The sequence below is a fragment of the Diadema antillarum genome, unplaced genomic scaffold (genome assembly GCF_040938485.1).
Source record: "Diadema antillarum isolate AM-2024a unplaced genomic scaffold, OU_Dant_1.0 scf00000057, whole genome shotgun sequence".
Taxonomy (NCBI): domain Eukaryota; kingdom Metazoa; phylum Echinodermata; class Echinoidea; order Diadematoida; family Diadematidae; genus Diadema; species Diadema antillarum.
Window position 1 is genome coordinate 1,510,836 of NW_027270946.1, and position 23,744 is coordinate 1,534,579.

Below are 23,744 nucleotides of genomic sequence, written 5' to 3' on the forward strand. Positions count from 1 at the left end.
GTGGTATACTAGATTGACATACAATGAAACCTTGTGATAATAATTGTGAAATTTTACTGTATATTATGCAAATAAAATTATCATGCATACATGGCATAGTGACTACTAGTCTACGGGTGTTCAATTGTGATAGAGACAAAACTTCATTATAGAAGTTATTTCAAAACGACGAATGCTCCTATATACTATAGTTTTGTATATTGTAAAAGTGAAAGTCCAACATGTGCTGCATAAATACAGGATCTACCATCACTTTAGTGTGGGAACAGTCAATGTTATCTTAACCACGACCCTACACGATCACTCACTGAATACTAGGTCAGTATAAACAAAAGAGGAAAATGAATGCCGGTAGAAAATAAAGAACAATAATATGAAGAAGAGGAAGAGAGAAGGAGAGATTTGTAGAAAGAGAGAGATGGGAGAAAAGGGGAGAGAAAGGGAAAATTCCATTTCTTTTTATTTCATCTACCCGATCGGGCCACCAAAAAGGTAGCCTTTATGGAAATTTGGTGACCCGACATCTATCTTTCGTGGCCCCGGGCCGCCGGGCCATCCACCGCTATACTGTCGAGCCCTATACACATACATAATTATTATATTTTTCTTTCTTCGCGTGCGCTTTGCTCCAACATAACATTTATGTGCAAGAAGAACCTTATATACTGCACACAATTTTCTCTTCCTTTTCACTTACTTCCCTTCCTATCTTTCTTTCTTTCTTCCTCGTCAATTTGATGAATTCACGATGGTATTTCCCTCCAAAAGTGTTTGCTCTATTACATCATAACTTCTGTGATTTGTAGAATTCGTGCGAGTTCGCATAATAATAGCGTGCGAAGTTCGCCTCTACTTTGCACCACACAGGAATTTCCGCTGTTATTTCGGTGGATCCTATTCTCAAACAATTTTATGCGTTCCTGCTGGCTTACCAGGAGCACATTTTATTTTCTTTTTCTTAAGGATACAAAGGTGATATCATTTTGACGAAGAACTATAAGGTCAAGCATGACTGGCTAAAATATCAATGTTATAATTCTAATGCAAAGCGCAGATACATGTATCTTGCTACCATGACAACCGCTCTTCTCTGCACGTTATCACCAAACAAGTTTTGGTATTCCCATTACAGATCGACATCTTTTTCTTAGAAAAAACCCACGGCGACTCCAAGCGCTTTGTGGCAATAGTGGGCAACTAACTTCCGACTAATCAACCTAAAGCATGCAACTTACCGGAAGCATTAAGAATTTATGAGCTTTGTGCTCATGATTTAGATATCATTACGATTAGACACATTTTCAGATGATTTAATAGGACATCATCCATGAAATTCGCAAATTGTTATTACTCGCTTTTACATAATGCTTGGCCAGATCTTGTAGTGAGAATTTAATTCAACACATACAAGGTTAACCAATGATAAATAAGTTGCTTCGTGCTTTAAAGGTGGTTAATAACGCAACGTTACATCGTGCTTTTCTCCGTCTTAGAGAGGGAGAAAGGTATAAAACAAAGCACTGATTGTTTTTTTTTTTTGGGGGGGGGGGGGAGGGGGATGGTGGAGTGGCGGGTGGTGACAGAAATGTTTTTATGTATGTTAAATTTTCTTTATAATTCCTCTATATTTTTGTCCTTACATGACGTCATGAACTGTAGTAGTCTTCTTACCTACAGACGACGGCACTGAATTTTAAAAAATCAATAACTTTTGAATGGCTCGTCCGATTCTCCTCCAATTTCGCTTTGTTCTACTAATATTGCTGCTTTCACGCAGTGTACATTTCATATTTGGGTTTAAGTGTCCTTTAAAGGCAAATGACAACTAATACACTTGGAACGAACGCGCTTACATCAGCTGCAGGTTTTAGACCACTTATTCTGTGAAAGTCATATCAGAGCTCTCAAAATCAAGACATTTTTCACGAACGACAATACTAGAGCTTTACAAGGCTTATGAGATATCCTGTTGAGCGTAGGTAAGCTGGTGGGTAGTGTCTGCATAGGTGGATTAGGCAAAATGCATCCCGAGGCAGAAATATGGATATGGGATTGATTATGTGGGTGGTAAGGAGATTTACAGATTGCCACAAATTTCCCAAAGAACCTTGCCTTGACACGAATCTCCGAACAAATAAGACTAATCCAATAATAACCTGCTACGAAATAGCTGTGGATGATAATGGGGGCGACGGTGATGATGATGATAATAATAATGGTAATAATAAAAATGTAAAGAGTGTGAGAGTACTTTCAGAAAAAAAGTCTGAAAAGTGGGTTTTTGGCACAATAAAGAAATCTGAATTCAGATTAATTCTCAACTCTCACATCTCTGTAGTTTATGTAGCAGCAGCAGCAGTAGTAGTAGTAATAATAACAATGATAATAATAACAATGATAAAAATAATAACAATAATAATAATAATAATAATAATTATCATTATTATTATTACTACTATTATTATTGTTATTATCATTACTATTATTATTATCATTATTATCAATATCATCATCATTAATACATTAACATGATAGAATTATAATGGAAATAGAAATGATAAGGAAGAAGTAAAGAAGGGGAAAAGGAAAAACTGAGATCTGAGATACACATGTAGCTGTGGGAAGAGCAACTCCTCAGTGTGGATATTGGTAAAATCTGTTCCTGTTCTCTAACAACATCTGTGCCATACCCTTCATCATCTAGAACAGAAATAAGTTTCCTTCAAACATTCAATCATACAACCATCATGCTATACACAAACTCAATACCATTCTTTTTTTCCACTGCACAACATTCTAGATAAAATGAAAGATTCATTTTCAAAACAGTTTTTTTAAAAAAACAATTTTATTTCTTGGTTTATTTTCATTTGAGATAAAACTGTTCATCTCTTTACAAAAACATACACGAACAATGGTCTCCAAACAAACAGTGCCACCAGCCGCCTCTATCAAAGTATTCATCCCTTGTGAACTGAATCGACAGATAGAAGTCGAAACACACAACAAGTGCTTACTATTTGAGTTTGCTCAATCTCTTGAGGATGGTTTGCAGAGTGATGTTTTCATCAATGCAAGGTTATGAAAATATAACCATCAAAGGCATGACAAACATGTACAGCAAAATGTGACATTTGTGTTTTATCTTTGCTGCTCATCAACAAGCCAGAGGTTGATCTTCATACATGCCATAGAGTGTTATCACAAACAAACTTGTTTTCCTCAGCATGAGGTCAGGTAATTCTCTCGCTCTCAGTCTGGGTTTACCAAGGACGGAAGATATGAAAAGCACTTGATGATTTTGCTTGCAACCCTTCTCTCCTTTACAAAAAAAAAAAAAAGAAGAAGAAAAGAAACACAATCCTTATTGTCACACGATTTCTTCAGGGATAAGTTAATTTTAAAAGTAAGACTCTTTCTTGCTGCATATTCTTTATGATCATTTCTTGCCAGATAAGACAATGCTATCTTCTTTCATCTTTCCAATAATGCACTGTCGTCATGACTGAAGGTTGCCTACATTCACATATTCAAACAAGGGAGATTAACCCTTTGCGTGATTTGAGTGCTGACTGACACAGAAAACTCCATATCATTGTACACACTGTCTAAATTCCCTGGCATAGAAAGGGTTAAGAGAGGTGTTAGGGAATACTTATGTGGTATGGTACTTGCATCTCAAGGTAGCAACAATGCCCATATTAGGGAGGCTTGTATGATAAATTGCAGAACACCTACATATTGCGCTCTGAAGTCTGCTGGGCTATATCAAGTCTGCTAAATGCACCCATGAACAGGAGCTAAAATGCACAGGAAGTGTAAGCTTTGTCGATGGGATATACAGGACTTTTATCAAGTGGCTGATGATAAGGGAGACAACGATAAAATCCTAACATGCATTCTGCCTGTGACAGGAAGTTTTCCTTATTTGCATATCACCATAGGGTAGTCTTGAAAAAGTAATCGGCTTACTGCAGTTTAAGAGGATCAGCTATGTGGTTAAATTATCATGACATCATCAGCTGAGAACCAGAAGGGCGCTATTGTGTTCTAAGATTTGAGTGCAGATAAAAATGAAACAATCAATTCAAATGAAATAAAAAGTTTATTTCATCAAAAGAGGGCACATTTATTGTTCCAAATATAGGGTAAAACAGCATCTTTGTGGTTTTAACTTTGAACACTTTATGCAGATGAAAATAATTTAAAATTGATATCATAATGAAGGAGAGATTGAGCTCTACAACACGAAACCAATAACTTTGTTGCTATGGTAATGGTATTTGTTGTAACTTACATTGATCGCAGATCTTATCAAGGCAGACACCAGAATTCATTGTCAGAAAAATTCACTCGCAGTATAAGAACCTGTACAAGATGGCCAATACTGCTTCTTAACTTTTAGTTATGAAACATGTGGAACCTTCATTACACTACATTGCCATGATCACATATTCATACTGCTTTGGTCATTGATCCCACAAATGAACATTAACAGAGAAGTCATATGAACTGGAAAAAATGCTTCTTCTATAAAAATCACGATCAAAGTAAATAGGAGGTATATGTAGAGTCACTCGACACATTTCATATATCTCACTTTTCTTCCAGCTGATATCATGAGACTAATACCCCTTTCATACTGAAACTCCCTACTGAGTACTTCTTGGAGTACTTGGCTTTTCACCTGAAAGAATTCTGCTCACAATCACTCAAGGATGTCTCCCTCTGACTTTCAAACCAAAAGGAGATGAAGTTGGATAGAACCGGTTTAACCCGGTGACCATGGGCTGATTTTACTGTTACAAATATATCCCTAAGACACATGCCCATGAGTGATCGGGACTAGTCTTCACTGGAGTAAGAGGTACAGTCAACCTTGCTTTTCAGAGGGGACTCTCCCTGATGAACCACACCCTCCAGCTCCTGATAGAACAAGTGAAACACGAGGAGGATGGATCTTAGTTGATTTTTAATCAATATTTCATCAGTGTTTCAAAAGGCCATTCTTCAGAGAGAGATATTTCAGACTGAATATTTTCAGTCAGTGCATCAGGGTCAACCACTGAAAATTGCTTCGTTGGGAAGCAGAACTCCACTCTTTTCAGATGTAATACAGTCCACATTGCTCTTCATCATCAACAATACTCTGCACATAAATAATGTCGTTCCAACTTTGTGAGGTGTCACTTCAGGTTTGAACCTACGTCCTCCACGAAAACCGCACTGCGTAGATACTGAGTAAAGCGCTTCACTTTGGAAGACCACCACACATGTTTGTATTCTAACGCAAGCTTACACAGCAGACATGTGAATCGATGCGACCGATATCATCTTTTCGAGTTTGTTCTCCATCTAATGCCCGCTTTCTCTTTCTCTCCTCTGTATCAAAGCCCTTGCACCTGCTTGATCATCTCGTATATCGACATGGGCGTCCACTTAGCACCCTGCTGCACGAACGGCACCCCTCTGTCGATGAACATGGCGAGATGGCCGAATGAGTAGATGGTTTTGCCCTCGTGTCTCCGCTGCGTTGGCACAAACAGGATACCATTCTCAGCAGCCTGGTGGAGAAAATTGAGGCAGGAGATGTGAGACCACCACAGATTCAACCTATCAACTACAATAATACATGTGGGATTCTGTTTTGGCATTTTGTGCAGGAATATCTTACGTTATACAAAAATTTATCCCACACCAGAAACTAGTTTCTAATGTGAGCAGATTTTTGTAACAAATTTCATGATGAATTATCAATTTTTGCTAGAGTCATATCATCCCTGGGGTGACAAGACCTCACATCTCAAAATCATTAATTTTCAAGACAGCACAAAATTTTTTCATTTTTTTTCACTTTTCGCAGAGGGAATTGTCATATACGGCAGGTGGCCACTATAAACAGGTGGTCGCTATAGACAGGTGTGACTGTACAAGGTAAAGCTGAAAAAACAACAACAACAACACACAGCAGGGAAAGTATGAGATAATAATGCAAATTTCATGGTGCCTGTATTCACACTTTACCTTTCTTTCAACAAGGTCCTTAAATGTGGTTGGAATACTGGTAGTAGCACTTCTTGCCATTTGCACCTGTAAGGACAAAAGGAACATTTGCAAAAAAAAAAGGTACCTTCAGTCATGCATAAAGTGACAGAAACAGAGAACAGAAGAGCTGCATCCTCCCTTACTTTGACTGGAAAAAACAAAAAAATACCATGGTACATAATATCAAGCAAATCTGGATATGCAGAGTGTATTCATCTATTGTGTTTGAATGGACAACAATGCCAAATTATGCCTTGTAAAATGCTTCGAGTATCACTATATGGTGGAAAAGCAACACAAGTCTCACCATCACTATTTATCATAATTATCAAAGAGTACAAAGTCAAAAAGTATGAAGTATTTTGTGGAGATGCTTCTCTTGTAATGTAGTGTGCTGAAGAAACAGAGAAATTGCAAGCAAAAAAAAAATATAAGAGAAAATACTCTACTATTTCAATATTTGTAGACTGTATATCATTCTACTACAAAATGCATGAATCTTTCACCACAATGAAGCAAAGTTTGCCAGAGACACACATGGCATTGCATCTGACTACATTGTGATGAATGTTTGACTATTCATTAGAAAAGAATATGCACAGCAAAATACATAAATGCATGAATCATTTCATGCCAATTATATCATTCGTGCTAGGCATTTTAAACCAGATATAAAACAACCTCATTTTTATAAATATCATACTCAAAGAAAGAGAATATTAATCAGAGGGGCTGTAGGTGGAGGTATGAATTTTCTTCAATTTTGTCTCCCTCTGCGAATGAAATTTGAAAGATAGCAACTGCTGATCTGTAATTGAAAAAACATATCATGGTTCCTTTTTTCAGACATTTCTGTGAAATTACAGATCACCAGTTGCGATCTTACTAATTTAATTTGTAGAGAGAGACAAATTTAATTTGTAGAGAGAGACAATATTGAAGAAAATTCACACCCCAACATCATACTCATCACACAAATAAAGCAAACTGGCTGGAAGTATTATGGCTTCTATATAAAGCAAAAAAGAGCAGATTATGAAAGACTATGTGGTAGTTAATCATGCTCCTGATCTCTTTAATTAAATACCTCGCTGGCCCATGCTGAAGAGGACTGCGTGGGTAAGGGTGGGGCTCCCATGGGTGGTGGAGGAGGTGGTGCGGTACTAGGTGTGATGAGGGGTGTCTGGATTGGACCTGATCCACTCACTGCTCGGTTCATCACTTCAAGCGCCTGGTTGAAGTAGGCTGAAAATTTGACCCAGAAGAACACACATGGAGAAACAGATTCAGCATACCAGCATTCACAACATTCAAAGCTAGACTAATACATGTATCTATGACAAAAGCAGCAAAAGAAGAAAAGAAAAAAAAAGTATCCATCAAATTGAATATGGATACTTGAGACTGTACAGTAATGACATGTACTATAGACCAATGAAATCACTCAAGTGGTTACAATAAAAATTTAGATTCTATATTGATGCTACTGCCAGATTTTTGCATGCTTGCTTGTTCCATGCAATGTCATACGTGACTGCCATAATTAACTTAACAAACCCAACAAACAGCCTCTGTCTATTTACTTGTATTTGTTTTTGTTTGGTTTTTGCATTTGTGTCAATGTTCAAACTGCCTGCTTCAAACATTCTCTTTTTCCTTGAATGTTTCCAAACTCCATACACAGGCTCTAAACATGGAGCATACGTACATTTGACGGCAGGCTCCGAGTGCATGTAGTCGGGGAACATCTTCTTCCAGCCGGTGTACCAGCGCCCCACCTCCTGGTAGTTTGGGTTGTTGTTCAGCCAGGAGCAGAGGACCTGCAGCCACTTGGGGAAGAAGTTGGTCTCGAAGAGTTTGACAAACGTCGGGCGGGGCATGAAGTCCTCCCAGGCCATCACCCACTCAAAGGGCTCTGAAATCAGAAACAACACGGCACTTACTACTTAAAAAAAGCTAAAAGCTGCATCACTTCGGTGATCCCTTGCATTTATCTCCAAGTTGAATTATTCTTCGGGTTTATGCCAGGTTTAAGTGTGTGCGTGTGTGTCATACACACAAACACACTGCAATAGTTTCTGACCATCCGAGCATTGAGAATTTAGGATTTCTGGGACGAACACTGAACTAGGGCTTTCTATAGCTCAGTCGGTAGAGCACTGGGCTAGCAATCCAGAGGTTTTGGGTTCGAATCTTGAAGGAATCCCATTTTCTTTGCTCATTTTTCCACTTAGTAACTGTATACATAATTATGTGACCGTGCATAAAAACAACATTAAAAAAGTCACACGCCCTTATTTTATGTGAGGACTCAAAATAGGTGAAATGGGTCGATTGTGTCAATCTTAACTTTTTCATATTTTCTGAAAGAGCAGGTCTTCTTCTACAATACTCTTTAAATTTGGGATCATGAAAACAAATGGGAAATTGCATTTGTAGAAGTCTTTCTGGAACACTATTTTGTAGAATACTGCAATTAGGTTTGCCTTTTCCTCTCTGAAAAATTCTTTACACAATCTTCACTTTTAACTCTAGTAACTTTAAAAAAGGTGATGTTACTTCTTTGAAAGTTAGTATTAGCAATGGATAGAATGTGTTAATAGATCATGTTCAGTTTCAGCTTAATCTGATAACCCCTTCATTGTTGTCATTATGGTGTTTTACATCCTGTTTATTGTCCCATTCATCACACAGCTTGCCTGGCTTGGTAGGATTAAATGCTTGAACAGACCCTGCACTTCGGAGCCTCTCTTCTCAGTACACATTTTTCCACAGTGTGGTGCTTCCTTCCCAATATTTAGATAGGTTAGGAGAGTCCATTTCAATTGAGTTATACATCATTTTAAAGCTTGAAGTCTGCTCTTTCAGATTCTGCTCTAAACTAAAATTCCCTGTCTGGTGACTTGGTGATACTGGGTCACATAAAGTACTGTGTGTACGTTGTGTGTACCACAGGAAAGGGAGCAAAACAAACATTTACACATTCAAAGTAAGTTGAAGTGAAGTTGCAAAGAGGGGGAATCCCCCCACCACCACATAATTCTGCCAATCCATGTCAATTACCTAAATGCTGCTGGTATGGGTTGATGACGAACTGTTGGAGGCACATGGCGAGCTTCGGAGAGATGTGCCGCATGACGAAGACATCCATGGTACCCTTGGAAAACACCTGTTTCCACGGCAACAGGATCGTCTTGGCCGAGCTGTCGCTTGGGTGCCAGTCCCTGAGGGCAGAGCCAAACTTTTGGCGGATGGGAATGTAGAGCGGAGCCAATTTCTCACCTTACAGAGAGATTACAAGGATGAAGACATACCAAAATTTTTACAACTCCAAAAAGGTATAATTTCTACAACTTTGCACATTCTCTTATTCATGATCAGCGGGTATGTGTATTGTATCATCAAACAAAAGTTTACACAAATTGACTTACATAGGATTCACACATAAGAATAGACATACAATACCCCGTACTACACTCTGATACATACACACAAAAGATTAGACATACAATATCCCATACTACACTCTGATACCTACACCAGGGATGCCAGTGGCAAATTGCTCTTGGGCCGCAAATTTTTTTTGTGAACGAAATTGATGTGCGAAGTCCCTTCGGCCGGGGTCCAGGGCCCACTCAAGGGCCCTGGAAGCTCTGGGGTTCTTAGATGCTCTCTGGTGCAATCTGAGCATTTCTGAGGGCTCTTCTTCCCTCAAATCTAATCCAGAGAAATGAATTTGTAGCAAAAATAAAGAAGTCCTAGTGCCGTAAACTCCGTAGTTTTGCTTCGTTCAGCTGACTCGATCGACTCACCATACTCTCTCAGCGCTGTAGCTATAGCGAGAGCGCAGCATGATCCATCCACCGCACATATAGTACATCGCCTAGAAACACCACACGTTGTTCGATCGCGATCGCACGTGCTGGTATAACGCTTTCCAGACAATAATGTGGTCGTATTCTAGAAAAAAAAAAGGAATTTGTAGCAAAAATAAAGAAGTCCTAGTGCCGTAAAATCCGTAGTTTTGCTTCGTTCAGCTGACTCAATCGACTCACCACACCGTCTCAGCGCTGTAGCTATAGCGAGAGCGCAGTATGATTCATGCACCGCGACCGCACATAGTACATGTACATCGCATAGAAACACCACACTGTTCGATCGCTATCATCGCTATCATCGCACGTGTTGCATGTCCCAGCTAGCAGCAGCAACATCGCGCTAGTTTTGCATGACAGTCGTTTTGTGATATTCTCATGCCCAAGTATATATATGCGAAACATACTACGGAAATTGTGAAAGTGAATGTCCCGTAAGTTTAGATGATCATATTTTTTCGTTTTTCTTTCTTTCTTTCTTTGTTTCTTTCTCGTGTTTTCCGGCTTTCCCACACAGATGGAAATGCTATCACGAAGCCGGAAATTGGACACCAAAATATGAAAAAGCCGGAATTCCGGCTATTGCCGGACAACTGGCATCCCTGCATACACACATAAACTCTGACACAGATAATGAAGTTTGATGAGTTGTTGTCATCACAATATTTACCCAGTAACGGCAGCCATGGATGGAGCCAAGAGTGTATGGGAACAATGTCAGTTAGTGGATTCCACTGCTCTACCGCCCTCTGGAGTTTGGGAAGGATCAGCTGGTCCAGGATATTGTTCAGTATCCAACGTGGAACTAGTGGTAACCAGTTCTCCAAAAACTCTGAGTGACAACGACATATCACAAATGCAATATTCAACTGCAATACAGGAACATAACGGTTCAAAGAATAATGGTAAAGACTATACAATTATGTGTAGTGTAGCATGAGTCCTATGAAATTCTCTGTACCATAGACGTGTATTGTAACAACTAGACTGATGACGTACAATGGATGTGCATGTTGTTGCTCTATGCAGGCATGGGGGGCTTGGGGCCATCAAATAAAAAAAAAAAAAAAATTTGTGTGCTAAACCTATGGGAGCTCCTGCATTTGGTAGAGAATTTTTGTACAAAATGAAGGATAGTTTTCACTCAGACCTAGCACTTATGACAGCATGGGAAAGATAATTTCTTTCGAGTTTAAGTATGATGATATTGAATGAAAGAGAACTACTATTTAAGTTTTAAAGTTAATTGCAGTATTCTTCATGGAACATACAATTCTTCAGGTGATACGTAGTCCCATGCATGCATTTTTTTTTTTTACTCACTGGAGCTCCCATATGTTTAGCACGCAGATACCTTGTCATCTGCTCGCGAGTTAGACTTGTTTTGTAATAGCATCCAAGCCTTACATCACAAAATGGAAATTTCTTGTAGTCGGCCTTCTAGTGTTCATAATGTTATAATCTAAGCTCTGCACAGACCATTCAAAAGGTTTTAAAAAAATGAAACAGTGACATTTACATAAGGTATACTAGTTCACCACAATCATAACTAGTTCACCACAATGATACCTATGGGTGGGTCACAGTCGTGTACGTTCCACGCTGCCATACTCCGTCTGACAAAAGGCATCAACTCCTCCCATACGAGCCTCTCGTACGCCGTGATGGACGGGCAGTCCGCCGTGGTCATCAGACAGTCCGGGGCATCGATGATGTCCTTCCACGTCTGGAAGAGCTCCACATGCTTCTTGCTGTCACTGATTGGATCCCAGTTCTGGATCTCTCTTCGTATCTTTGGGTCAAACAGATATTATACATATACATTGCAGAGGAAAACATCAGGCTGAGTAACCCTATTACAAGTTCATCATATTTGTACATCAATCCTAAAAAATTGCTGTAATGACTTCTACAAACCTTCTTTTCACATTGTATTTCACATTGAAAAAAAGAAAAATACTGTCCTTTAAAGCCCAAACAGAGTTGTAGTGTGTGCAGCAGAACTATCGATTTTTGCTCTAATCTGTACACTTACGCCTAAGAAATGTGTGAAAGAACGCAATGATAACACGATTACCATTGGGTAATGACGACAATGTGAAATATTAACCAAAAAGGCTCACCAGAAGTACTACAGTTTCAGAGCTTACTTGATCATGGTTGCTATGGAATGCTTACATTCAACAACATCGATTACAATATATCTGGCCATAGCAATATCCATTGCTGGCGAGAGTGAATTGCATGCAGTTTGATCTGAGCGCGATGCAATACCACTGCTAGGATACACCTTGATCACAACATACTAGTAGTGTTCTACACACCCACTACTGAACAGGGGATGGCTCTTCTGGAATAAAAGCTGGTATGCCGACTTGTATTATTTCACACTCTGTGATATCAAAATACTACAAAACAACTCAATATCCTGGCAAGTTGCACCAGTCAGACAAGTTTCTTGACAGACCTTTCTGATATACAGCAAGCAAATTCTAAATGGTGAAAGATGATTGTTAAGGTCCTGCTGAGTCATATGTTTTAGCTTTAAATAGGAGACTGAAATGGGTATCCATATGAGGGGTCTAATCCATGCACTGGAGAGATCAAAATTTACTTTTTACAGATGGCATATGGGATAAACTGAGGTGAACTTGTAAGCCAAACATACATGCTATAATTGTTGTGTGTGCTACCACTCCCTTGTGGTTCACCCTGAATGACTAGCATCCATTTGCAAATAGCATCACTTAGACAAGGGTATCCTATTGTCTATGTGGAAACTTTAAAGCCATCGTTATTTTGCACACTATGAAAGCAATTTCAGTGAATTTGGTGGGTGAGGGCATTTCTTCACATACCGGTATTTCTATATTCTCCCAAAACATTTTGTGTGTTCTTTAACTCTTTTGCTGGTTCAGTTCAACAAAATTCAACACTGCTATATACTCCACATTTATCTGTGCTTGGGGAGGGGGAGATGATGTCCAGAATTGATACAGCAGTTCTATGCACTTTTACCATAGTCTCTGATCTGGCGTTTGCTTAAGACATTGACATACAATATGCAGGCAAAGGTTGTATTTGATGATAATCTGAATACAACATACAAGGGGAAAGACCAGTGCCACTGTCAGATCCACCAACTGGAACGCCTTCCACTCCTCTGTCATCTCTTCTCGAAGCTGTCGCAGAGTTTCCTCAAAGTCGTTCAGGGTTGCTGGATTCTCGTGACCCGGTTGCGAACGCTCCGCCAAGCTACGCAAGGAAAGAGCAAAGTTCCTACGTTGTCAAATCATGTACTACCAGTAATCTACGACATGTAGCAAAGCACCAGAGAGAAAGACATGTTCAGTCTTAGCTCCTAATATCGTGTACACTCCGTCTTGCTCTGCCCAGCTACACAAGGAAACAGAAAAGGTCCTAGTAATCAATAATATGCAGAAAACGTCAAATGGGAATACATGTTCAGTTTTAACTCCTACGCTGAAAGTAAACCCAAACGAACATTAGCTTTCTTCGCTTTCAATGATATATTGGTCAGTTTCATTTCTGCACATTAACTGTTTTTTTTTTCCCCCTAAGAAAACTGCAATTACAATTCCGTTGTTATTTTTGTTTCCACCTTTTTTTCTCAGGTTATACGATGAAGCACCTTGAGAACTTGATCAAAATGGATATTGGTGCTATATAAATCTTGCGTATTTTCATCATCATTATCATCATTATTCCATATGCCTTTAACAACCTATGGTACATTGATTTTCTCTTTATAAAAATTAAATAAACAAAAACCTAATGGTTCTACAATATGTGGGAGCATGATTTCTACAGATTCTGAACAAGTGTGCACATCACCGTGCGTTGACACATACAATACTGGACTGTGTACACAAGACGTACATTCTGGATGAATCTACAACCAGGAGCAATGAGTATTTAAAGACCCGGCAGCATGGGGAGACCAGCATGGTCTGACTGAATTGATCTTCATTCACAGCTTCACTGGGGTACATTTGTAAACCACGACCAGCTCAAGCCTGCTAAAATAGAATTGCCCCTTCAGCGAATATGCATCTAGGCGTATGCTAATCTGTAACGTTCAACTCCAGTCAAGATTCTTTGGCAGTGTGTGTACTTACATAGAGATTAGCGATAAAGCTGTACATGATTTCTTACTGTTTATATGCCATATATTTCATGGGCATTTCATTTTTGCAAATTTTGCAAGTCGGGTGCTATTTGTGAATTTAGCAACAAGCAAAGATATCAACTTCGATCCCATACGAGTGCCATGTGACTGATATCAATTTCTCTATCCATTGCTGTACTGCACGATCGCAAATTTAATCACTTGCGAAATTGCCCAGAAGTCGCCAAAAATTAGACTCGCTAAATATACTGCGTATACAGTATTTTATGGGGATTACCAATTCATGACCATATCTGAATCGGGCCAGCATTCTCATTGCATGGTATCCAAACGCTACCGGGTCTTTAATCCAACCTATCCCTCACTAGGTCTCCTGGATTATCTAATCCCTGAAACAACCCTCTCACCTCTCCACCACCTCTAGCACAGTGGATAATCTCTTGATGACGGCCTCCTCTTGCTCCAACACCTTCCCCGTCTTCTCCCGCTCATGCTGCAGGTTGACAATCATGTCGTCCTCATGGTGAAGTCTAGAGGAATGAGAGAGAGGGATCAAGTTCCAAAATGTGATGCCACTACTATTCATCGCCATGGAAACCGGTTCTGAATAACCTCACCTTTGTCGTTGCTAACCAGGCTTGCACCTGGTTTCAACCCAAGCTATAACATTTTTATAAGAGTGAAACAAGCACCGACGTATCCAGTCAGACCGGCAACAATGCCCAAAGTGTCGCAGCAGCAATTGCACCAGAAAAGCGGTAGAATTGTGTGTGCAATGAGTATGAGTGGGCCATCTGAGAAGCAAGGCATCATATTTTCTTGGCTATTTTGCCTATGCTTATTTTGTGTTCATGTTGTTCTTGTTGCGTCATAGACATGTTATCCCTCTGACAGTGACTAAAAAAAAGTGCTACCATGCAATTGCATGGTTTATGTGTGTGCATATGTTGGGTGTATCCAGAACTTCAGAACCTTTGTTAATACAAGAATCTCCTCCATCAAAGTTTTTTTTTTTTTAACAGAAGCCATTACATTTTTGCAATGTGCCAAAAAATATACAAAGATATTGCATAGCATGTGGCTGAAAGCAATCCTACAGCTCTCACGATCTACAAATCCAGTACAGCACAGAAAAGGTGTGATTCAAATAATGTTACAATTTCAGGATTTATAGATGTAGTATCAACTGGTTACTACTAACATTGGCAGGTGATTTTTGCTTTCTTCATGAACTTATCAAAGAGTAACAGAATGCAGTGTCACAAGAGTAATTCCCTTTGCTCAAGTTTATTAACTATCTTTGGCAAGATTTCCATATTTCCGATAAATTGTACAAGAAGACAGTATCAGTACAAGAAGGAGTAAAAAAAAACTTGTGAATCATATCACTGTGACATTTTAAATGATAAGAAATAACAAAAAAGTGCACATTTTTTCATATTTTCCATAGGTGAGCAAGGCATCCTGAATGGCCTACCAAAAGACTTATCTTATAACTGTTACAGTATGACCTGAGAATCAGATCATGTAATATGTTTGGATGTCACAATTTTTAGCTTGAAGCTGAGAAGAAGGGCATCCTGGACAACACTCACTGGTGTTGCACATATTAAGACTTCTACCATTTGATGTTACGTGGGCTCAAAACACTTACTGTCTATCGTGCTTGATGATCCTCTGCTCAGCCATCTCAACTAGGAGATCCAGATTGTGCATCAGCTCCGGCATCTCGAAGGCCTTCTTGCCAGCCTCGATCGACTCAAATGTGTCCTCGGGCTTGTCGTGACCCCTGGCAATCTCCTCGTACCCCGACAGGACTCGCTGCTCCGGCCCCGTCATGTCAATGACCTTCACGTTGGATATGTGCTTGTTTGGAAGCGTCTTGGGCTTCTTGGACACCACCGTACCCTTCTTGACCTCATCCACTGTCTTGTAGACATACTTTTTCTGGTTTTTATTCTGCAGATAGGGGTGAAGAAGAAAAAGATCATCAGGGTTGTATCATATGACCATGGATTCACGCACTGTAATGCATAAAATATATTCAGTTATTGTTATATCAGATCTAATGCACAAGCAAAAGTTCTTTAACTTTGACAATATAGACTAGGCATATATTATTTTTGCATGTTTTGATTTATACTACTAAAATCCAGGGAACTATTTGAGAGTCAGTGTTACATAACCTAGGCAGAATTAGTGTGAAAATCATAATAATTTGCTCAATGTAGTGTACAGATATATCTGAAAGAAGGTGCCAAATTTCCCCTTGCTGGACTTACGTCGTTCTTCTTCCACTTTGACCCAGACTTCTTTTGGACAGGTTGTCCCAGCTTCTTGGCAATCTCCTCTTCGTCAGCCTCATCATCTGAGACAATCACTCGACTGAGGGGCGTGCCGTGCCCGATGGCCCCTTTGCCCTTGTGCTTGGTTGCCTCCACCGGTCTCACGATACCCTGGTTGGCCTTGCCCAACCCTTTGCCTGGAATGTACCCCATCTGAAAGAAGTAGAATGAACCAAGTTCATTGGTATGCTTGCAGGTAATACATGTAAGTCAATGTAACATAAGAACATAACATAAATGTGTAGAATACTCTGCAAATTTCTGTAAAATAGCTCCTTTGAAATTGAAATATGAATAGACACAAAAATATAGTACAGTGCACTCCCGTTATAACGAACACGGTTATAACGAAATTTCGTTATAACGAAGTAAATCTTCTGGTCCCAAAATTATCACCATTAAAGTCTATGGTAAAAAATTCGCTTATAACAAACACGGTTATAGCGAAATTTCCGTTATAACGAAGTCTTTTCCGAGCGCCACAGACAAAGAAAAACAAAAGAAATATGCTCCATTATAACGAAATGCGAATTGCTTTCGAAAATACGTAGCGGAACAAGCATAGCGTCTCTACATGGGTGAACGCTTCACACCACTGTGTGTTCGTTCCACAGTTTCTGAGGGGAACTTGCGTTTCTTATTGTGATACAGTTATCCCATCACATTTCACATAGCTTTCCAGTGTATGATGAGTATTCAGCAAACAGAATATGATATATACAGTGTATATATGTGGTTTCCTTGTTTTCTTTATATATTGTATTTGTTCGGTTATAACGAAATTTCGTTATAACGAAAGAAAACTGCCGGTCCCGAGCATTTCGTTATAACGGGAGTGCACTGTATAAATGTTGATGTGGCTTGGCAACATTGTATGTCTGACCAAATGCCTACTGACATATGTGTTTTGAAGTATGAATATGTCATTTCATGGTATGACAATGAATATGTGATTTCAAGAACAAAAGCTTTTATATTTGGATAATCTCTTTTGAAATTCATTGGAAAGATAATCTGCACAGGGACATGGTTATGTCAACAAGCAATGATGACATACAAGTCACAAAACATTCACAATAATATTTTGATATTACCTGTATCACATGAAAGTGCAGAATATTTTGAGAGATAAATGTTAAATATACATACATATCATTGTATAGAGTTTTTCATTCAGCTGCCTTTCATCGATAGGGGAATGATGTTCATATGAATTCATAACATCGTAATTGTACTCTTACTATATGCATGTGGATTACCAAAAGACGCTAGAAAAACTTTAAAGTCGTAAAGTCTGATATGAGGCTATACCTGAAGTAGAAGCTTCTCTCCGAATCCCTTGGTGTGTTTTTGCCATGATGCAAAATTTTTGTCGGCTTTCATTAGCTTCGCATGACGCTTCTCGGCGGTCGTCATGGCACTCTTACTGGTCGACGGGCCTGGATCATTGGCAGTGTCATTTCCCTGGAGAAGGATAAATACAGACCCATGATATTTATGAAGCATAACTGTATGCATCACAATGGACAGGATAACTACAGATTTTGGATAAGATCTCTTACCACTCCTGCACTCCAGAATACATCTTTCCATCAAGTTTGAAGTGAATCTGTAGAGGTCTCCTCTGCATATGATCAATTCTTCCCTCCCAACTAAGGATATAAAAGGTGAAATTACTCCTTTAAAAGGAAACTGCTCTTGAAAAACAAAAAACAGTTTCTCTCAAGATGCTTGGGATGCAGTCAAGTTAGATGAAGGATGTTATCATCGCTAAGACAACCTTCCATACTGATCTTTTTGTATTTATGGGAAAAAAAAAGAAACTATGTTAGCACATTAGAAACTTTCACAACTCAAGACATTACATGCATCCTATAAATGTCCACTTCCTGTAAAGTCTTGAAAAAAAAATGCAATAAAGCCGCAATTATATGGAGATATCACTAAATTTCTCAATAAACCGTCAGTGATGGTTTATTCGAGGAACAGTTTTTAATAAACCTATTGTTTACATTTTGTACATTTAACAATACTAACAATGATTATACTGATTGATATTTTAATGTTGGTTATTTTTATCCCTAACTCACATTTAAGAACTGTTTTGAAGCACTAATGTCAGAGGGTTTTTTACTTTTTGTTTTCTCCACCTGCAAATGTTAGCAAGGGGCTTTTAAATAAATTTGTCACCTTTTGACGTTTTGAACACCTCTAAGAATCTTCTGTTCCACTTACCTCTTCATCATCCTTATCTCCCTTGAACCCATGACTTATGAAGCCCATGTCTCCAAGAGGGTCAAATCCACCCCTCCTGGACCCTCCGCCTAGCCCCATCCTTTGTTCCTCCTCATCATCGCTGTCACGGGCCCACACACCTAGAGACAAAGTGGCATAAGAAATGGTCCTGATTATTACCATTCATCAACTTAAGAGACACTTAACAAGTCAGCAAGAAGGTGTGAGCTCCCATCAGTTAACATCATATTTTTTCGTAATTTTATTGAATGTCAACTGAATATGTCATGATATAGATAACTGGTAAATAATCTCTCTCCTTTTTTTTTTTTTCACATCAAATAAGCTGAAAACTAACATTGGTAGATGGCATAATCCTTTGAAAAGCACAGGACTGCCAACATTCAAATATCAAAATAAGGGAGTTTCCATAGAGCAATCAGTGATATACCCAGTACTTGTGATTGAATTCCTGTTTTACTCACTACCTTCTTCATTGATATGATCAGTCCGAGTCTGAGTTTATATGCATCAAAGCATGTCAGCATGTGCAGCACTCAACCAAGAGGCCCGACTTGACTTTCATATTCTCCAATATTCAGCATTATCCATCACTGAATGATCATCTACTGTAAAATGAGGAACGTTCGCGTGCATTTTAATTTTGCGAGCGTCAAGATTCGCGAAATTAAAATGCACACAAAAGTTCTTGTCTACATTATATGCATTGAATGCCAGTTGCAGTTCGCGAAAATTTCATGCCGCGAATATATCATGTTTGACAGTATTGCACACATACCTATTTAGCTACATTAGGTATTTTCAGAAGAGATACTCAACGTCTGCAGATTATACACTCGAAAGTGGATGCAACACGTCCAAAATACATGAAATCACTTGACTATGGTACACCTACATTGTACTTGTAAATCTTATTTGTTACGATTGCATTCTAACTTGTTCCAGTGAGAGTTACTGATCAAGGATCAAATGTATGTAATGCAGACAGATATGATGATTCAGAGCGGGGAAATAAGGGAAAGTATTTCCAAATTCTGGGGTCATACTTACCATAGATGCTCTGGTTCTTGGTCTGTCTTCTTTGGGGCCGATTAGGATTGAATTCATTATCAAGCTCATAGTCTGTGACCTCAAAGGCTTCTTTTTCATCATCACTGTCCATTTTGAATTACCTGACAAAATACGAACAGATATCAGATATTACAGAGTTAGGAAGTATATCACTGTGTTACGAAAGGAGCTGGACTAGTGGGCATAAGACTGTCGTTATGTTCAATGTCCTGTATGTTTTTCATTAAAAATCATCATGAAGTTGCCATTATTATTCATCAGCACATTACATGTACTTTATAAGAATAAATTTGAGAGTTGTCATCCTATTTTATAAACTGGTGGTAATTGTAGTGGTGCTATGACTACTACCTCTAGTACTACTACTAAAACTGCTCTTCAAATTATCGTAGATATGATAACCAAATTAGAGTATCTCCTAAATTCAAAATTTTAGTTGTAGGCCGGTCTAGTCATCATAGTGTTAACATATATAAGCCCATTTGGACACTAATACACAGTGCACTCCCGTTATAACGAACACAATTATAACGAAATTCCATTTACAACAAAATAAAAATCCATTTTGCAAAATTATCAGTTCTATGGTTTTTTTAGTTGTTTATTTGTTCGGTTATAATGAAATTTTGATATAACGAAAGGAAACTGTTGGTCCCGGGGACTTCATTGACGCGAGTCCACTGTACTTTCATATCCATGTAGATATCTCGAATTCTATTGAACCAAACTGCACCAAAATCACAGGATATACTACTCAATTTCCAACCACTCATATATGAATTCGATTTACTGTCAGAAAGCATCAATATTGATGTTGACATTCAAGTCAGCACTCAAAACAAACTCATTCTTTGCAAGAAACTGGGGTGTAATGCTGCCTGCACAAGCTAGAACTGAAGTTAGCCATCTAATATCATGTGTACAGACTCAACGTAGGAGCTAAAAATCAAGGCGCAATTATTGTGGCAATTTGAAGGAAGTTGCTTATTGTGTGTGTATGTCTGTCTGTCAGTCTGTGATCTTGTGCGATCTATATTGTATTTCTTGTCTGACTTCATTCAAGTTGCCATAAATCATTTTGGATATTGATTTTTTTCCCCTCCTGGAGTCCTGGTTGCAAGAAAGAGTCGTCGCATAATAGTAGTAGACAGCGAACTTCAGTTTCAGATTGTGCAGCCAGTGCAGTATTCGCCATGATCGCTCGCAAAGAGTGATGGCATGCAAGTTGATATCGATGCTTCGCAATGGCTGATTATTTGGTCTAAATTAAGATTTTTAGTGAATGATTGGAAATAAGCTATTATACTAGACCCTATTCTGTAATTTGGTGCACTTTGATCACTTTGGTTCTGTAGAATTCAAGATATCTAACATAATTACATTGATTAATTTATATCAGTACACATAGGTAAAATTATGTGGGTCTGAAAGTAAATGTACGATAAGTGCGATTGCGCCCAAATTTGTAGTTAGTGATGTGGTAAAGAAAGGCCTTTGTAAAGTTAAATGGATTGACCTCATTGAATTTACTTTTAGGGTTTTAGACCCCGTTTGGGCTTTTATACCAGTCTCAGACCCTGGTGGAAGAGAGAACTTGAATTTACAATGCCGAAAGATCTATTCCTCAACATGCTCAAAGTCTATTTTGACTTAAATAATTCCATTATTGCACTGCACAAGTCACAAAAACATGATGATTAGCAGATCACGGAGTGGAGCTGGGTGCAATGCCTGCCAATCTTTGAATCAACAACAATGCCAGCGCTTGACCAAAACATCAAAGATTGGTCTACCACTAGTCGTCGGGGATATGTTCCGTGGAGACTACGTCTGGCTTCACCATGTTCATGGAATCTCCTCCTTTGGCCTTTGAATTTTTTTTAAAAGTCCACCGCACACACAGATTTATCTGTCTATAGTCAATACAATGTGCAATGCCAATCATGGAATGGGCTGGTTGGGCAGCCTTTATCTTCTTCTGCTTTGCTTGAATTCCTCCAGTCAGTCAGGAGAACTGTCATGTCAGTCAGTGTCATAGTTGCAGAGTTGTAAAACATGACTCATGATGAGGTTTATGAATGAATAGTAGACAAGGTCACAGGATAACAATGATACTTATACAGCTGTACGTTTGGTATGTATGTCAAAAAGAAAGCTCAGAGATAGGTTATGAAACAGAGAGGGGTTTCTCCAGTCAGAGAGGGAGATAGTGGGGTTGCAGCAAGATCCAAGCAAGAAGAGTGAGTCTGGTAAAGCATTCGTACAAGCACACACAGAGAAAAGATTGTGTAGGACTGAGTGAATGAGCAAGAAAAATATTCGCTACGCAACCTCGGCAGAACAACCGCTGTCCATCAGATATTCTAGTTAAAAAGCACAATTCAGACACATAGAAATACAAGGAGTACCGATCAGCTTTTTCCAAAAGCACTTCGCATCTGGTCTGGTAACTGGAAACCAATTAAGGGACTTACCATTTGCGTAGTAAACGTTAGAGTCTAGAGTGCACGTCGGGGACACGATTTGCTTGCAGCACTAGCGCCGCGCCGCCAGAGGCAGGCATGCATGCACATATCCATGCAGCGCAGTCAGCTTGCGAAGATAGCGCGAGCGCAGCAAGTCGACTTTACTGACAGACACCGCTGGTGGCGGTTTTCCTTTTCTTTTCTTTTCTTTTCTTTTCTTTTTTTTTCTTTTCTTTTCTTTTCTTTTCTTTTTTTCTTTTCTTTTCTTTTCTTTTCTTTTCTTTTCTTTTCTTTTCTTTTCTTTTCTTTTCTTTTCTTTTCTTTTCTTTTCTTTTCTTTTCTTTTCTTTTCTTTTCTTTTCTTTTCTTTTCTTTTCTTTTCTTTTCTTTTCTTTTCTTTTCTTTTCTTTTCTTTTCTTTTCTTTTCTTTTCTTTTCTTTTCTTTTCTTTTCTTTTCTTTTCCTTTCCTTTCCTTTCCTTTCCTTTCCTTTCCTTTCCTTTCCTTTCCTTTCCTTTCCTTTCCTTTCCTTTCCTTTCCTTTCCTTTCCTTTTCTTTTCTTTTCTTTTCTTTTCTTTTCTTTCTTTTCTTTCTTATTTTTCTTTGTTTCTTTTTTCTTTGCTTCTTTTTGTTTCTTTTATCATTTTATTTTTTTCTGTACGCAGCTGATAAGCAACTACTTTACCGGTAGCCTGAGTTGAAGCTTTGTAACCATCGGGGGTGGGGGGGGGGGGGGGGAATAGATAGTAATACAAATAAACACAAATGTAATAAGAAATACTTCTAACAAGAAAAAAACACAATGCGCATCTCTCTTAGAGAATATTGAAGTAAAACGGGTTTGCATTCTCATAGCAATAAAAGAATTCGGTGCAAAATGCCTGAGGTTACATTACTACACTTATACACATCTATGCCAAATGCCTCTCTTTATAAATGCCCAACTCAAAGCCCTCTTCACGAATTTTGCAGACAATACGGAATGGATTACCAGGTGTATGAATAATATTGAATTGAATTAATAATGTAAAATTTGCATTTACCATTACACTGCGCTTTCCCTGTTTTAGTAATTTGTGGTTGGTTATCACTTACAAAATACTGACACTTGGATGTGATATTTTGTTATGGCTAGTACAATCACATTATATGAAATATCAAAAGCGAAAGACTAAAGAAATTGACATTTATGTCAATAATGATTAAAATGTGATAGATAAATCTTAGTAAGCTTACTTCAAGAGAAATTGATGAAAGTGTCTTCTCTATAGCTTAAATAGTTACTTTTCTATAAACCAGGGACCTATCCCCTCAAGCATTCTCTCTGTGGGTTTTCCCTCACACTTTTTTTTTTTTTTAATTCAGATATATCTAGACTGATTATAGTGCATTCTGTAACCTCAGTTATTGTGTAATGTTCATTCTGTACGCAAGGGATATTCCAAATAGTATCATGGCTCTTGTTTGATCTGTACCAAATGTTATTCATGGAAAACTTTATTCAAGAAATTGAATGATATGATATGACATGACATGAAAT

The 23,744-nt window shown here is 38.5% G+C and overlaps 1 protein-coding gene across 1 annotated transcript; it reads right to left on the bottom strand.

Annotated features, from left to right (window-relative positions):
• Window positions 1-4,845: 4,845 nt before the first annotated feature.
• Window positions 4,846-22,260, bottom strand: LOC139715913 (tuftelin-interacting protein 11-like). Its single transcript, XM_071627466.1, has 16 exons — window positions 22,217-22,260; window positions 19,722-19,843; window positions 18,651-18,790; window positions 17,727-17,879; window positions 16,353-16,568; window positions 15,725-16,029; window positions 14,478-14,600; window positions 13,028-13,175; window positions 11,490-11,712; window positions 10,591-10,752; window positions 9,109-9,327; window positions 7,754-7,960; window positions 7,133-7,290; window positions 6,025-6,090; window positions 5,403-5,564; window positions 4,846-4,926 (listed from the first exon to the last, which is right to left on the bottom strand). Exons 2-16 carry the CDS (start codon window positions 19,831-19,833, stop codon window positions 4,846-4,848), a joined length of 2,475 nt encoding a protein of 824 aa, XP_071483567.1. The 5' UTR covers window positions 19,834-19,843; window positions 22,217-22,260.
• Window positions 22,261-23,744: the final 1,484 nt, after the last annotated feature.

Coding starts and splice junctions, on each gene's coding strand:
- LOC139715913 (XM_071627466.1), bottom strand. CDS start 19,833: ATGGACAGTGATGATGAAAAAGAAGCCTTTGAGGTCACAGACTATGAG. Junction 13,176..14,477: donor GTGCTAGAGGTGGTGGAGAG/GTGAGAGGGTTG, acceptor TTCCTTGCGTAG/CTTGGCGGAGCGTTCGCAAC. Junction 11,713..13,027: donor TGGCACTGGTCTTTCCCCTT/GTATGTTGTATT, acceptor TTTGACCCAAAG/ATACGAAGAGAGATCCAGAA.